Genomic DNA, 18129 nt, shown 5'->3' with positions numbered 1-18129 from the left:
AACACACCGCCACCTACTGTACCAGAGTATGTATCATGAGTTATGTTTATATGAGACTACTTTACATAGTAACAGTAATAAATACCTAAATAAAACATACAAATGTCTTTAGATTTAGCCTCATCCTCTCTTCCCTATATTTTCTACACTGTAACAGTGTATGTCCTTTGCTCTCTGATTAGACAAACATTTAGACAAACCACGATGCCTCATGTAATGTACTCATCCACACTCATTTGGCATTGACCAGCCTTTATTCATTATCCAGGTCCATGTCATACCTCTGTGGGGGTGCAGGCATCTCCAAAACTCCCCTGTCCAACCTGTGTGCATGTACAACTGATCAGAACGAGGTCATAACTTACTCAATAACAATGGATAAAACTATAACAGCATTTGGCAACAACAGCCATATCAACATAAATACCTGTAAGCAAAATAACATTTTCAAAATAAAATCCACTGTCTCTGTAAGTTTTGTACAATAAGGTACATTGGAGCTGGTAAACTGACAACAGAAGAGGTGTTGTTGATGGTCAGCAGAATAATGCAATATGCATTATTTCACTTCTGGCTAGAAAACATCTGTCAAGTGCTCATGGTTACTCTCAATTGCATCAATATATAATTGCAACAGTGTAAAGCAGTGGGGTTTTCTTCATGCAGGTTAAATGAATCAAGTTTTAATGCAATTTTGATCACAAAGTTCTGCATAATTCAACTGAGTGCTGTAAAACTGAGAACACACGCTTTTCATAAATAAAAACCCACGTCTGAAGGGTTAGATCGAACCACTATAGTGCTGCATATAACCTGCAGAAATGTCTTAAACATCTGTACATGTGTTGGAGTTATAGAATAATGTGATGCATCACTTCTGAAGTCCACGGTTTGTGAACCACTGAAGAACAACAGAAATCACATTAGATGAGACATCACTGTAATACAAATGCCAGATATGTACTTTTTAAAGACCTGTGCTTGTTGTAGAGAGTGAGATGTTGTTGTATATTGATGTGATTGAAGAAGGAGAGACAGTGGGAGGGAACAAGACAACAGGCTCAAAGCACAGAAATAAACAAAGTAAGTGCTTTGACTTTAACAGCTGTTATTCTGCAGTGCAGTTTAGGTCCAGAGAAATATGTTAACAGCCAAAGACTTTGACAAACCTGATCGTCTAATCAGAGCTACACCAGGCAACTTCACATGTAGGCGGCTCCAAATGGCAGCGACATATACAGTAATATTCTTAAAAACATATTTTCAAGGAACATTTTTTAGGAAATCTTTTCACATTATGTAATCTCCAACAGCACAATCAAACACTTGCTGCTGTTACCATTAGGTTAAATTTGTGATCTCTTTTAGGAAAACTGACCAGACTCGACAAAAAAATCAGTAAGTAATATTTTGCCTAGTGTAGCCTTAAAGGATAAGGTTGCATTATTATTAGTTTTTCTTATTGTCAACAAATCCCAAGAAAAGACCGAAAAACACGTGTTAGCCTGTTTCTCAACATTTTCAGATTTTCCTACCCTGTCAGCCCCAAGCACATTTGTTCCTCCTGAACACATATCTTTAAAATATTTTAAATATATTTTTTTTAAAGGGCTCCTAAAACAGCTGTAGTTTATGACAACTATAACTTAAACAGGGGTAAATAGTGCGTTTTCTTGGGGACTATTTTCAGGGGCTGATTAATAGTGAGTTTTACTGTTGCAGGGCAGTGTACGTTGACTTGACTCCAAATAAACAAACAAACAAACAAAACAAAAGGGCCTATGTTCACCGTAATGAAGGAACATGTCAGCCAGTGCAACAGTGTGGCTCACTGATGTGTTTCTAGCTTTATGATCAGAATACGACACAAAAGGTTTTGGCTACACAGACAATACTTGTTAGTAGGATTCATTTGTTGTTGTTTTTGGTCTTTGTAAGGAATTTGTTGACAGTAAACAGTAAACGTTGACAGCCTTAACTTTTAACGGATGAACTGATAAAATAAAAGCACAAAATGACAACGATAAATATGTGTCCCACATCATCTTTCTAGAGACTTTTGCACACATCTTATTTCTAGGGACACAAGTTAAATAACTCAGTTGTACACTTCCTGATGCTACAACTGGTACAACAGTGTTTTCTGGGCCCTGGCTACGATGTAAGACAGAAAGCAATATCTTTAATGTTTTTGGCTGTGACGTGGCCGTGAAAAGTGTGGGATTCTAGTAACGCTAAAGGAGAGGGGGAACTTCTATAAAACAAACTAGAGTAGCACTGGCACTTGGACATTTATCATCTTAACAGTGACTAAGCACAAAACAAAGGGCTGTTGTTCCAGTTTGTGTTGGTATTTTTCTTTGTGTGGTGCTATCATCATTATCCCCTTCAGTCTTTTGGTTTCCTCCAGTAAGAGGAGTCCGCTTAGGTCTCAACCTTCCCATATGTCCCCTCTGGAGGGCGATACTGTTTGGGGAAGGCCTTGAGCTGGAGAGAGTTAAAGGCGTATTTACGACATCCCACATTCTTCATGGTGTTCTCTCTCCTGCAGCCCTCACTGTGGAGAAACAGAAGCTATAAATTATTCATTTTCATTCAATATGCTTCTGATGCAGGGGTAATAAACATCTGTGAGATTTATGACTTTCATCATTAGCTGACCTGCGCATACAGTCCAAGGCCTGGTAGAAGACCTGTGGGGCGAGGGCGTGCTCCTGCTGCAGGATCTGACACTGCTCCAGGGTCAGAGACATGGCTGTGCGGTCCTTGGCGCTCTTACAGCTGGTGAAACGCACTCCGTTCAGGCGGCGACATGCCTTTAGGGGTTCAGAGAAAGACATTAGAAGAGAAAGACGGGGTTTTTAAATTTGGGGGGGCTGCACAGAGAAGACACAGGGAGCGAGTCTACCTCAGCTGCTTGCCACAAAATCTCCACGTTCTTGCTTTTCTTGGCATTCACATTCTGGCTCAGCAGTTTAAGCAGCTCGGGCAGACTGGTGGTACTGCGCGAGCGAGGCAGGCCTGAGGAGAGAGCAGAGGAACGATGAGGTGAGTTAAATATGAAGACACGCATTTTCCCTTCTGATTAAAGTATATAAACTCACAGTCTTCTGGCAGGACTTCTTTAAACTGGTCGTAGTATGAACTGAGGCGTGTCATGCTCTCCATGTTGATCACCTCTTGTAGTGACGTGTCTCCAAACCTGGACACACACGTCAGATATTTGAGTTAAAATCTTCCCTTGTCCTGTTAATAATTCTATAATAATTAGATCTAAAAATTGCCCTCAACCTTCCCTGTCTTATCTTATCTCAGCGACTCACTTCTCAGCCAGCGTCTGCTGTTCGTTGATCCCCACGTTGAACAGGACGGGCTGCACACGCAGCAGCATCCCGTTCTGGATCTCTCGTGGCAACGTATCGAACATCACCCCGGGCATAGGAACCCTGACGTTGAAGCCGTTCCTGTTTCCTGTGATCACCGGCAGCATGTCCGGGGCGAAACCTGAAGTTGCCTGGGTAACTTTAAAGGTAACATTTCTCAGGTCCATCACTCCAACACTCATGTCCTCCAGCATGGCCAACTCCTCACCTTCAAGAAACAAGGAGTCATCACAGAGGTTCGTGGCAATAATAATTCATCCAGATATTTGAGATAACAGGTCAGTTTTCACAACCCAAATGTTTAACAATATCCTCTAAAAGTAACACAAACAACACTGACAGCATTACATAAACTACAGATGATACAGTTTTGTTCCTTTATGTTTGCTTGTTTGAACTGGTGGGATATCTCAAAGATGCTGAACAGGGCTAAGGAAGATTTTAAGGCAGCACCAATAGCACCAAATCATTGACAATTAAAAAGTACCTTGAACTCCTGATCTGTGTAGGCATAAAAAAATCTTTGGGCCATTGCAATGTCCTCTCAATCTTAAACAAATCTGGTGAATAAAATATTTCCATGAGCCCCATTTGTTTTTGATTATGCTATACCATTTCCCAATAATTGTTGCTAAATCTATTGGCAAGTATGGCCTATTTGAAATACAATGCCTTAACTTCCAAATGGGTAATGCAATTTAAATCAGATTTAGACTGTACATGTTAATATTTACTCTCTGCAATCCAGCTCATTTTGATTCAGTTTCATTCAGTGATAGTCTTTTCATATGGACGGCGCACCAGCAACATGGTTTATTTAAATTATCAAGTTTAAGTGGTCATTACTTGAAATTGTGCAAGATGTTCCCTGACAGGATTTAGGATAAACCAGACCGTCTAAATTTAGGCTTAGGCTTTCTATTTTCTGTGTGATGATAAATGTCTAAAAAAGCACACACGCACACAAACACTCTGACACACAGGTTACCGTAGGTGCTGAGCAGGCCCTCATACTGCACCAGTAAGCCGATGGTGTGTAGCTGCCTGAGGAAGCCTGAGTCACAGAGAGAGTTCCTCAGCTTTATAACGAAGCCGCAGATCAGCGCCGTCAGCTGTAAGCAGCACAGCTCATATCAGTACAGCGATGACCGTTTTTAATCATCATATCTTATCTATCTTATCAATCATGTTACGCACCCAGTATAATGACATGTTATTATTCTAAACCACATAATAAGACAGAATAGCTAGAAGGGGGAGGTAGAAGTTGACGGACCGTCTGGCAGAAGACAACGTCGCGGCGGTACTGCAGGGTGAGGCTCATGGCGATGGTGGGGGCGCTGTCCTGCATCAGCAGAAACACCATGGCCTTCTTGGCTTTGTCGCTCATTAGAGACGCACAGTCAGTCAGCGTGGTGAGGAGAGGGTACAGAGCGTCGCTCCACTCACCTGCAGTCACACAGGTTAAACACATAATACACACACACAGGGTATAATCTCACATTTATGGTAATGATATTTTGCAGATATCCTTGAATTAAAAAAAGATTCAAATTCTGGTTTGAAAGAGTTTTGGTTGAAAGATTTTTTACAAAAAAAGGTTTACAATTCCTTTCGCAATATTTTAGTACAGTTGGTCCTATTCTGAAAAATGTTTTACATGTGACTAATACAAAAAACAATGCTGTATTTTAACATTTCAAACAATAATCAAATGGCAGGAATACATGTATCTTCGCACATGGAATCATTTGTTAAGGAAACATTGTTCTCACCTGGGGACGTCTTGTCTACCTCTGGGCTGCTATCTACGAGTGAGAGAAAGTAAAGGATGTTTAGATTAGGACTTAATTCAACTTCTGCTTGTAACTCAACATTATACTTCAGATTGTAAACATCCAGCAACACTGAGGCAGGTAACATGATGAACAAGAATAAACCTACAGATGTGATCAATAGGATGTGAAAGGCATGCAGGAGTCTGGCGAGAGAATGATGATGATGATGGTTGATGATTTTGATGCGAGGATGGTGATGATAATAGAGGATGACATGATGGCTGCAGTGAAGATGATGGAGGTAAATCCGTGTCTTTATGTTCAGGATGTATCTAGAAAGCTTCTTGGTTACTATGAATACCTCATGAGAGTGACACATTCGTATTACCCTTCTGATCTTTGTACTCAGCAATGAGATCAATCAATACATTGGTGCATGATTGTGCCTCTTTTACAGACCACGCAGACAAAAAGCTTCTTCTGTGTGTGTGTGTGTGTGTGTGTGTGTGTGTGTGTATACCTTTCTTAGCATTACTCGGCTCCTCAGTGGCAAGCAGGAATACATCCTCAGAGCTACTGTCGCTCTGGAGTTTGTCTTTCTGCAGCAGCCTGTCCACCCTCTGGATCACACACTCCAGGCTCTTATCAACATTTAGCCAAACCTTCTCCTGCACACAGACACACACATTATAAATGGAGTTACCATAAAAACCACATAAACACACATTCAATTCATTAATGCACTCTTCTCTTACCCACTCATCCTCGTGCAGATCTGCCTGAAAGGAGGTGCGCTTGTTTTTACTCCCTTCGCTGCCCTCCGGAGGAGTTGCATGGCGAGAAGGCGAGGTGGCAGCACGAGATGGGGAGGTCGGGTGGCGGGAGGGGGAGCGTGATGGGGAACAAGAGGAGGGGGAGAGAGAGGAGGAGGATGGGGATGGGCTGCCTTGCTGAGTGAACTCTGGGCGGGCAGCTGCCAGAGCGAGGATGGCTGAGGACAGCAACTTGGAGTCGCACACAGTCACCAACTGCCGAGTCTGCCGGAGGACGGAGAGAGGCCGGAGAGAGTGGAAAAATGTGGTTATACTGTGAGCATGAAATTATCACGGACTTGGGGCAAAAAATGCTCTTTAAAGTTTATGAGATTAAAAATGAGGGAGCAGAGACTTGTGTTAGTTTGGCATAATGTCTTTTTTTAAAAGCATAAAACAACTGACCATGTTATTGTGTCTATTTCTTATGGTCTATTAGGTTTAAACTTGTGTACAATGTAACTGTATATCTCACTGCTCAACAAAGGTGTCAGCAACAACAACAATTAAAAATAATCAGTGGGACCAAAAAGCCATTTAAATTAAATTTGAATTTATTTCAAAAAATAAGTGAGAAACTATGGTGGCCATGAAACTCGCGAAAAATGCTAAAGTCCCTATCTAGAGCCAGTGTTTGGTTTGTCCATTCTGGGCTACTGTAGAAACATGGTGGTTCAACATGGTGGTTCAACATAGCGACCTGCAGCATCTGTAGATAATAACAGCTCATTCAATTCTTATATTCAAGTGATTATACACACATACCTATGGATATTATATTCCACTGGACCTTTAAAGAAATGTATTTTGGTGTGTCAGTTTCTCTGTAACTGTAACTAACGATGTTGTCAGTGAGTCTAATAAGAACATAATGTTGTTTTATACAGTATGTTGTATAGTATTCTATTAGTCCTTTTCTTGCTGTACTCGAATGTCACAATTGAAATGACAGAAGACATTAAAAAAGACATTTTAAGCTTGTAAGACGTGGTCATTTCTATCCAGGCAATAAGAGTTGAGATAAAAGTCAAGAGGTTGAGGATTTAGTGAAAGCGGGAAGGAGAGAGAAGGTGAAATTGAGTGAGATTCAACAGGGAAGAAACTATAACACAGCACTTGAGCTCTTACCTTCTCTGTTAGGATGGCCAGGGTTCTCTCCAGAGCGTTGGCTGAGCGGTCTTTGGCGGCTCGAGACAGACGTTCAGTGTAGTAACACACTTGTGTCTTCAGAGTGTTAATCTGAGCAATCAGCTCCTTCGCTTTCACAACATCCTGAGGCTGGTACGCCATTCCTTTGGAGCCAGAGCCAGCAGAGCTTCAGGTGTGTGTGTGAAAGACAAAGACATAAAAGAGAAGATACATTTTGGAACAAGTAAGGCAAAAATGACAAAAAACACACACAAGAAACCTGCAATACACCACATGTAATCTCACCTTTCCTCCCCATAAGTGCTGATAGAGTAAAGAAGTACAAAAAAAGATGCATTAAAATCACCAACATGACACTAATGTCACAAGAACCCTGCATTTTCTGCTTTGCTCTACTCACTGTTTCCTGGCTTCTTCAAGCTTTTGCAGCAGTTTTCGGAGGCCGCAGCCTTTAAAGCCTTGATGGTGTGCAGCAGGAGCACCAATAGTCACGACATCATATGTCCGGTCTAATCGGAGAACAGTAACAAAGAGGATGAAGATACTGAATGAACAACATTATTAAAGCCTTGGACTCACACAGACATCCAGTACATGCAAACATACCGTATGTGCACAAATTCTTACCATAGCCAGACTCTCCCTGTACTCTCATCCTCTGGATGTGCAGGTTAGTAGGAATAAACTCCAACTTCCTCTCAGCTTTCAAGGTACTTGACTTAAATGATGGACCTGGGAGGGAGGAGAAAAGGGGGAAAGGTAAAACATAAAATTGTTGAAACAGTGCGGGAGATCAAAACCGATGCAGCAGAGGTATCCAGAGATATCCAACCCTAAAAACACTGGATCCTGCACTTCCCATAATTAAACTTAAAAGCATCTTTTCATTAGACCCTTACTTTCTGGTAAATGCCTGCATAGGACTTGACAAAGCTCCCCCAAACTCACAGAAATGTCTTCACAGGCTGTGTAGTACTCCCTGTGACTAACTTAGTATATAAGTATATAAGCTATAATTAGTGTAAAGGCCCTTTAAAATGATATCTATCTAGTGTGTGGTCCAAACCTTTGTATTCATGCAGGTCACTTATGGTCTCCTGGTAGGTGAGGATGATGGTCTGATACTGAGTGATGATCTGCCTCCTCAGGTTCTCCCAACATGGAGACAGCTCGCCCAGTTCTTCCAGCTCACACACCCTGTGAATCCACACACACACACACACACACACACACACACACACACACACACACACACACACACACACACACGGTTTGTTATCAGGACATCCAGCTGATGCACTGAGGACCTCACAGCTTCACAGCAGTTAGTGCAGCTTTTTCAATTAAGGTCTATGCAATAAACAGAACAGCTGAGCGGATCCAAATCACCCACATTACAAGCAACCAGTAGTAATAATGGCAACAGTGGGAGTCGTGATAATAATGTTTTTTTGACTATATGATGGCGATACAGTAATAGAGTACATATAGAATATACACACACAAAGCGCACACAAATTTCAGTTTACTGGCTACAAAGGAGACAAAAAAGCTATCGACACATACACTGACACACAATGGATGCTAATGAGGTTACAATGTACAACTAACAGCCTGCAAGATTAATACAATTTCTTTCACTTCATTATTTCTTTTTATTGTAAAACACTAGATAGTTAAATCTCTTCAGGCAGCTTAAAATGATGAGGGGGGCATCAGTCTTTGGTTAAGCTGCCTGCAACTTATTCTCAACCTGTGACAGAATGCAGAGCTTCAAATGTGGGTTGAGTCCAAAATGTAATTAGAATAGAAAGTATCACATATTTCCACACATTCACTTGTAAACAACAGTAGCAATAAAATGGAAAAAAAGACCCAGAACAAGACACAGAGACAAGTTGGGAATTGTCTCCAGATCCGACTCGAGGCCAAGACTGCACTGACGTACCACAGCCTTGACAAAGAGTAGCCTTTAATAGGTCAAAAAGGTTGAATACCACTGAACTACAACACCCTGCTGCTCCTATAGCCAGATGTTCAATAATATAAACACACATTTTAGACATTACCTGACAGCATCTTCCTCCAACAGCAGTTTGACAAACTGTCGAGGGATGTGCAGAGACAGCGCACTCTCCGCCATCTGCTCCAGGGTCCGAAGGTGGTTGCCGTCTGTGGTGGGGAACCGGTATGTTCGCGACATGACGCCCCCAAACACTAAAGCAGACCAAAACATAGTATCACAGCCGTGAGTCACCTGTTACTAAACTCTCACACCCGTCACACAGGAGGTTGATATTTAGCTCATATGGACACACTCACCAGCCTTTAGCAGTGGGTCTTTACACAGAGATGAAGATCTGGATTTAATGCCCATGGATTCAGTCAGGCTCTCATCAACAGGGAGAACCATCTGAGATACACAGCATACAAAAAACGGCCAAAGAATCACAATAGCGTATGCCTAGTGTTATGTGTCTAACTTCCTAATTAATTGATCTGTAACGATGCAACCAGAAATGGGGCAGAGATACTTAGTCAGGCAAATGTTACTATGAAGTAAAATCTATTCTCTAGGGCTGCTACTTATATATTTATATAAATATATATTTGTTCATTAATTGTTTGGCCTAAAAAGGTCAGAAAACAGCCCATCACAATCATCAAATACCTTGTTTTCTCAGTCAAAACATAAAGACATGTATCTTTTAATGACATAAGATGACAAAAAGCAGAAAATCTTCACAACTAAGAAGCCGGAACTAAGCAAAGTTTAGTATTGTGCAATGAATTTATTATCAAAAAATGTCACAATGTCATTCTGTCACTCTAATAATCGATTAATCGACTAATCATTTCAGTTCTAATACTTTTATGAGAAAAACACAAGTAGTTCTGTCCCGACTCCCTGGTCACTCACCCTTCCATTAACAGTGTCTCCTCTCTGAAGTCTTGCAACGGGAGCTCTCTGCTCGCGCTTTTCCTCTATCTGCCAGGCGATGACGGTGATGTTCCCCACACGCTCATTCTCCGCTGACCTGACCCACAGTGACCCACAAGTAAGTTAACCCAAACCCCCTGAACCCAAATCCAGCAAGCATTTTGTCACTGAGAGAGCATGCTTGTTACCTGAGAGTCAGGTGCAGTCTGTGGTGTTTGTCCTGCAGCAGCTCTTTCACAGAAAACATGGACGAACCAAGCATGTACATCTGTCACATAAAAGTACACAGAACCAGAAGATTTAGAAGATTTCCACCAGATAAGTCTAAAATAAATAAAAAACTTTATTCACGTCCAAACAGGAAATTTGAAGACAGTGGAGCTGGGGCTTACAGTGCCCTGCGAGCGGTCCTTTACATCGTAGACAGAGAGCTTGACCTGAGTCTGCTGAGTGATCAGAGAGTCCTGAAAGAATGCTACACTGCTCAGGAAGATTGGGTTACTGGTGCCCTGAAGACAGAGAGAGACAGAGAGACACACAGAGAGAAGTGAGATCATTTTGACATCTCCAACAGAGGGCAGGAAGCAAGGGCAAGCGAGCAGTGGTGTACCTCTATGATTTCAGTTTGAGCGTGCTTGGTCCAGAAGGCCTGGGGCGGAGTGGTGCAGCTGATGGCGACGAAGCTGGTTGGCTTGCGGTCCAGAGAGGGAGTGACCAGCTCACTGCAGGCTGCAGCAACATATAAATACAGGAAGAGATTACAAACTGTGGGATTTCATGGTGGGATGGTCACTAATCCTTGGCCGTGGGAGGAATGTAATACAGTATTTTTGAGTTGTTAGTACTTGACGAGCAGCAGTAGTTTACAGTAATGCTTTCAGGTTGAACAAGGGATAAAAATTAAACAAGTCGTTCGACACAAATCATGTAGTTGCCTCTTGAGCTAATCCCTGACAGAAAACATCAGCCTTCATCCTTTAAAGCAGCATCAGATTATTATTTTTGGACAACTGGGGGGCAACTGAACAAGCTATAAACATAATAGTGACATATTATCACTGTATAAAATTAATATGGTGAACATATCAGCATTGAGTTGCCTATTTACAGACATGGAGTAACATTAGCGTTCATTTGAATTTGTGTTTCCGGCCACCACTCCAATATTCACTCTCCTTTTAGCTGTTTAGAACTCTTATTTTAGGTCTCTACAAAGTCTTGAGGGAAAATCCATCACTTAAACTGCTAATTTACTTTGTTCACCAGATAACTGCTAACTTTGTCTGTTTTTGTGCTGGGCAGGTAGCAAACAGTGGGTTCATAAGAGCTTTTCACTGAAAATATCATGCTGTGTCTTTAAAAGACAACAGTGAACTAAAACAGTAAAATCAAAACAATAAGCTAAATTATGCCAAAAAGCAGAGGGGAACTGCAGATTGACTATGTCCCTCCTGACAGTACAGCCCTCCTGACTTCCTGTTTGGGCTGTCTGTCTCTTTTAGAAGGGAAACAGTGAGTGCATCACTGAATAACACCTGCTGCTCCTCAGATATATACGCTCAGTTTCTCTCTCTCTCTCTATCCCTAGGCATTTGGTTTGTTTGTTATTTCTGTGTTCATTTTCTTTGTTCATTACATGCTAAACACTACCAATGTTATTAATGTACATACTTTATATTGTCGTTGTTCAACTTGTATTAAATCTGCAGTTAAAAGGTCATGTGTTGTCCTCTTCTCTTTGTCCTTCCCTCAAGGCGGGCTGTAAAACTATCATCGACCACTTTCATATTACAGAACAAGACCAAAACCAACAATGTGTCAGTTAATCCCTTAGTACTTTAGAGTTTCCCTACTTATCTGTGGCAGCAGCCCATAAGTTCCTACTTAAGACATAAATATTTAAAAACAGATCACAAATATATAGTTTCATTTTTCAAAAAAGCCCAGTATTTTGCTATAACAGCTTGGCACTGTAGTTGTATTAAACAGTTCACAAACAGAAGTAAAAAGTGTATTTGTTGGAGACCATTGTATCTGTGGAGATACACATATTTAGTGCACTACTGAGCTTTTACTACTGAGCAGCACAGTGTATGAGTGATTGCCTAAAAATAAACTACAGTATCCATGTTCATCATAATGAAGGAAGATGTCAGCCAGTGAACCAACATAGCTTGCTAATGTGTTTTTAATAGTTTTTGGAGAGCAATGGAGCAACAATGGAGGGCGATAAGCTATATCAGGCTTTGAGTACAGCACTTGCCTGTGTGTGGTTACTGCGGTCTGTTGGTTGTTGGTTGTGGTCTGGTCATGAGATTTGTTAATGATCAACTATCTTGGAGTCATTAGGCGTCATTGGCGTAAATGAAACGAGTTCTGTCAATAAACGTCCCAATAAAGTTAAATATTATAACCATTACTAATTAAACCATTTCTAGTAAAAGTAGACACACAGTCTGACCCATCAGCAGTGTGCAGCAGTGTATCTTCTTCCTGAACTTACCCACGCTGAACTCCAGCACAGGCTCGTCTGGATCCTGACTGTTGCCTGTAGGACAGAGAGAAAGACTTTTTTTTTTAATAACGCCCTGCTATTTCATCATCAATGAAGTAAATAGGTTACCATGGCAGCAGTTACTTAGTTACCTGACAGAGCCAGCCCCATCATCTCAGCTGAGAGATCAAACGTGTTGGCCCGGTAGACAGACCATGGCCGATGGCGGGGGCTGCGCTCCTTCCCGGACATGGTGGGTTCACGTCGGGGTTGAGGACGGATTTGAGAATAAGAAGGGCTGAAGAGCAGAACGATGACGACGCAGACTCAAAATCCAACACTCGTGTGTCACGACAGTTCTTTGAGATGTGTGTGTGTACGCTGGTTTCCCTTGTGTGCTGATCTGAGCAGTCACACGTTTCTCAATGATAAAACTGAAAGAGAGAGAGAAGAAAACCACAAAGTGATCATCTGCTGTCCCCACAGAAGTAGATGAGACAAACTGGACATCTGCAGCCTTTTGATACCTTTCAACAAGATTCTGGCTGAGCACAAAAACATTTGACAAAATTAGAAAACGTCTTGTAATTATCCAAATGACGGTTGCTGCTGGCTGCACTCATGCTCATTAGCACATTACAGTCTTCAATACACAAGGTTAAAGCAATAGATAACTCATGTAAGTTGGCTGTCGATGCTCCTTTATGAAATGAACAGTGTATGACAGGCTGTGTTCTGTCAGTGCTCTCTTTCCCTCTGATAATGTGCTAATATAGGCAGTGGAAATAAATTCTGTGGGGAAAAGTGTGACTTTTCACACACAGCTGCAGGATATGAAACACAGAGCTGCAGCAGACTGAATCTTCACCTTCTACCTCCTGATGCTTTTTGTGCTTTCCTGGTGTGTGTTTTTTAGTAAACTGGGTTCTTCTTTCATAAAGATTAATGTCAAACATAGATGACATATATAATGAGTTAATAGTCTCAGTTTTATCTACTCTAGATATAACAGATACACACCATTTTGACTAATAATTCAGTATTTTTCCTTGTTCCTGTGTCTGTTCCCTTGTGTCTATACAGTGTCAATAATCAAAAGTAAAGCGCGTCAAGCAGCCCCTAAATGAAACAAAGACAAACAACGTATATTGTTGTTCCTCCTGTGAAAAACACCAGGATTCATTATCCAGCATGAATTTCTCTGTATATCGTATTATAGTCAGTTCTTTAACAGTTTGTAGTGCCTTTATTATTGTGGACAGTAGAGAGCTGTAAGGGAATGATGAGATGGGGAATAAATTGCAACAAAGGCCCCCTAGTGGGACTCGAACCAAGGACATTGCAGTGACATGGTCTGTGCCTTGAACCACAAGGTCACCAGGACGTCCCTGTTCTTTAAATTTAACAGGAGGTTTTGGCAACACTCAGTAAGCACTTGTGGTGCAACTCTGTGAAACCGAAACTCATTTGTTATATCTGATACTCATTTTGTTACGATAAGTCTGATAATGCAGAAGCCACAGCGTAAAGGGCTGCACCTTCCAAAATGACGTGCAATAGTGAGAGAACAGGAAACTAAAGACTGTGCCAAGTGTGGCACACACAAAGAATATAAGAAGAAACACAGATGTGAGAGTGAGAATCAACAACAAGACCATCAAGCTGTCTGTGCATTGATTTATCTCCTGCAAAGCAGAAGTAAGCCCTAATATGAGCCACAGACCTAAGAACAGGAAATAGAGAAATTGTGCGTAAAGAAAATGTGAAAGGTTAAGAGGACAGGAAAGGGACTCAGTAAGAGGTCTGATGACTAACCTGATCTGAAAGCGGCTTCAAATGGCCCTACGAGCTAACTGTTTACACTTCCTGTGATATGTCAGACTCAGTTACCGTTCCTCAATAGTACTTGTGTGTGTGCTGCACAAATATCCGCTCGCCTTTGCTCAGAGTGATCAGGTGGAACAAATTTCTCCCCCTTATCAGCCCAAACAGACCTGGTAGACTGAGGTGATATTAGGTACTGCGAGTGTTTGTCTTATGTGTGTTTTCTGTTTATTTGATACCACACTGACAAGAGCAGAACAACTGTTCTGTGCATTCATGTGTAAGGATTTCCTGCAACAGAGTCTATTTTTACATGTGACTCTGTTTTGACGTCACAAACCGCACACAAATGAAATCACCATCTTCAACATACATACCCATACAAACACTCATCTGCATACACACGCATGCTCTCTGCCAGTTTAATCTCTGTTTTGGCATCTTCATGTGAGACCAAAACAGATGACAATTACAGCGTGGCTGCTCTGCCTCATTAGGCGGTGTCAGTGGGAGCTGTCTTTTAACATGCTGTAATCTCCACTGCCTGGAGCACTGTGGGAAGCTCTTTAGGAAACCCACAGTGGATCTAATGCAAAGCCACGGGGAGCCACGGATCATCATCATTGCATCTGTCTGACAGTTATCAGCTACATGCTTGAAGGGAGATAAAACGGCCCTGAGTGTTGCTGAAATGATTAATCAATTAACTGATGTATCAGTGGACGGAAAAGGAAGGAAGCTGGAACCAGAAAACGGGTTGTTATTCTTGTGTGAAAATCAACTAATCGATTAACTGACTGAAGGTTTGAGCTCTTACTGGCAGATAACTGTTAGTTGTAGTTATAGAGTATTGGAGATATGGGCGTCCTTTCAGATTGGCCACAGTGTGGCTGGTTGTTAAAGATTTATAACAGCAAGCATCCACACTGATGAAGTGCTGAATGCTGACCAGCTCCACAGCTGCTCTGTATGTGACCTCTGACCTCAATAAGGGAAAACAGGTCACTGAGAGACATTTTAGTTTTCCAGCTTTAAGGGGAGAAGAATAAAAGATGGGGTAGGCACAACTGAGGTGGTGTGTAGAAGTAGAGAGGATTCAGGTGGTAGAAAGTCCTCTGGGGCGGTCTGGAAACTAAAATGACCCAGTTAGTCGGGCTGGCGGCTCACAGCTGGCCCCCCTGCAGATGCTGTCAGGACCGGCTGCACTGCAGTGCCTCACTCTCAGACATCCTCTTTCTCAACTCACCTCCTCCTCATCCTTTTAAATCTCTCCTGAATGCCTCATGCCACCCATCTTCTGCTTCGTCATCAACCCTGTCCTTTCTCCTCCCTTTCCAGTGTCCCCCCATAACCCTGATGCTCCTCTCAATTTCACTCTATTGATCCTGTTCCAGTCCAGAGCTGAGCTGTGCCGTTCTGCCCTCCCTCGAGTCCGATCTACAATCGTCAACTTGATGTAGAAATGTCCGCTACAGACACATGGATGGAGGACTGCATCCACAGTGAGCCATTAATTGCTTTCTGATCTGATTGATCAGAGAGGAAGAGAATATGCAAACTAGTTTATTCCCAGGATAACATTTATCCACACACACACACACACACACACACACACACACCAACCAACGTGAAAAGGAAATAACGTCATGCATAAAGAAGCTCTTGTTACCAAGACAGCAGTAAACTGAGCATGAGAAAGGAACCTTTGATGACGACAACGACAATGATGATGATGAATGAACTCTTGTTAATGATGCTACAGGATCACATTCACAGTTACACTGTGGATCCTACAGGAGAAACACTGAGGACTACTTTAACAACACTGTGCAGGCGGGCAGGTTCAGGAGTCCTGTTCAATTTATTTCTCAGAAATCTTCATCAGAAACACGCACACAGATACAAAAGGACAGATGTGAAAATGAGAGACAGAGGTTGGCACAGACCTCAGTGACATTTACTTCCCTCTCTGTTAGGAAAACAGTGAAAACTGACAGATCAAATCTAATCCTTATTGCTCTGTTAGGAGCATCTGGGAGGCCTTCAATGGCCTGTTGACACGGTGATTCATAAGCAACACATCCGGTTTTGGATATAATGTAAAAAAAAAAAGGAAAAAAAGTGATATGTAACATTAATCCTACACCAACACCCTCCTGGCCTCCCATAAACCTGCATGAAACAGGGAGTCGTCCTGTCTGTTTACCAGCCGGTAGGTGGAAAAAACAAGACACAGGCAGGAAATCTATTTTTGGCAACACTGGCCAGTATTACTGTTAATATACTTCAGAGTGGATACATGTTTGTTCACTGACACTCGGACAATAACAAATATTGCGTCATGATATCTGCTGATGCTCATTCAGTGAAGATGCTGCATGGTGCTGCAGGACGTGCACTCCGTTCAGCACAATCTAAACATAAAAGAATACAAGCCATGTATAAAAAGAAAAGAGCTACATCGACATCTGAGACCTTGCTGTGGCTGTAAACATGTCTTATTCTGCTCCTGCTGCGAGGTGCTGTTCATCTCCTCACGGCAGCATCAATCATTGTGAACAAACGCCCTCGACAAACCGCGAGATGACCGCACATCAAAAGGCAAACACACACAAAACATAAATATCTCATACCGTTCAGAGAAATGCGAAGGTTTCTTTTCATATTGATGCGCATCCTGGTTGCATACTCGACGATGTCTGCAGTCAAGACTCGCCCTGACTCCCTCTGACACATCGAGACGTAATAGCCCCACTGGAAGCACCCCCACCTTCTGTCCACTGGGGGGCGCTGCCGGCCCTCTCTGCAGAGACCGACTGTACCAAAGATAATAAGCTCACATGTTGTTTGTTGTGGGTGGGTGGACGATTGGACGTTGGTGGAGAACGCCTTATTGTGTACATTGACTAAAATAACAGCATCTCTGTCAGATGAATACTATGGCCGCACATTCCCACCAAAAGGTTACTGTAATGTATTTTCAGTATTTTGTTGTTTATCATAGATATATTATTTTGAGATATTGGTGGAGGGAAGTGTAGTTTTTTTTCTGAGTCAAGGGGAAGGTCCAAAGAAAATATTAATATAACTTGGGAGGGACTTTTTATAAAATAAAAGTCATTGAGCCCCACATCAGTAATTTCTGTCAAACTTATGAGAGACTAAATCATATTTTTGAGATACTAAGCCAATATTTTGATATAGACTATGTCAAAATTATTATGGAAGGTGAAAAATTCTTTAAAAAAATGTAAGTCAAAATTAGGAAATACTGTGTCAACACTGAAGCTTTTTTTTCAGAAGTACAAGATAATAGGTCAGAATTATGAGATAGATCAACATTTAGTTTAAAATCAAATTCTTATTAAAAATCTGGAATGATAAAAATAAAAACAGCTAAACAGCTAATGCTTAGTCAGAATTTGAACATACTATCAAATAAGTTTGACTGTGATGTAACAAGTCAGTGACTTCACTGGATTAAGTCAGACCAAAGCTGCTCCTGATGTGAGATAAACCTACACATACAATCTAAGTATACAATACTTGCAGCGAGAAGTATATTTTATTAGTATTATAAGTATTATTAGAATTATAGCCACACACTTTTTTTTTTAAGTTTGGCACTTTGGTAGAAGTAAGAGTATATTTGGATTTTGGTCATTCACTTCAGGTTGACTCCTTTTACAGTTATATTGTATTTTTCAACATTGTTTCTGTTTTGAAATCAGAAGACTTTGGATGCTGT

The 18129-nt window shown here is 41.5% G+C and overlaps 1 protein-coding gene across 2 annotated transcripts; it reads right to left on the bottom strand.

Moving 5' to 3' along the window:
- Positions 1-235: 235 nt before the first annotated feature.
- inpp4aa (inositol polyphosphate-4-phosphatase type I Aa) lies at positions 236-17139 on the bottom strand. Of its 2 annotated transcripts, XM_051405074.1 has the most exons (24): positions 17015-17139; positions 12710-12991; positions 12567-12611; positions 10674-10792; positions 10456-10572; positions 10252-10331; positions 10043-10160; positions 9445-9535; positions 9192-9339; positions 8189-8319; positions 7750-7854; positions 7523-7631; positions 7408-7425; positions 7102-7288; positions 5917-6198; positions 5682-5829; positions 5159-5191; positions 4660-4832; positions 4372-4495; positions 3324-3591; positions 3105-3202; positions 2909-3021; positions 2662-2816; positions 236-2557 (listed from the first exon to the last, which is right to left on the bottom strand). In XM_051405074.1, the coding sequence occupies exons 2-24, from the start codon at positions 12807-12809 to the stop codon at positions 2425-2427; spliced, it is 2895 nt and encodes a 964-aa protein (XP_051261034.1). In that variant the 5' UTR covers positions 12810-12991; positions 17015-17139; the 3' UTR covers positions 236-2424. The 2 variants fall into 2 exon arrangements, with proteins under 2 accessions (XP_051261034.1, XP_051261035.1); XM_051405075.1 differs by lacking the exon at positions 7408-7425.
- Between the last annotated feature and the right edge of the window lie 990 nt (positions 17140-18129).

Source organism: Dicentrarchus labrax, unplaced genomic scaffold (assembly GCF_905237075.1).
Source record: "Dicentrarchus labrax unplaced genomic scaffold, dlabrax2021, whole genome shotgun sequence".
Lineage (NCBI taxonomy): Eukaryota > Metazoa > Chordata > Actinopteri > Moronidae > Dicentrarchus > Dicentrarchus labrax.
Note: the sequence above shows the minus strand (reverse complement) of the source record. Positions and strands in the feature narration are given on the sequence as shown.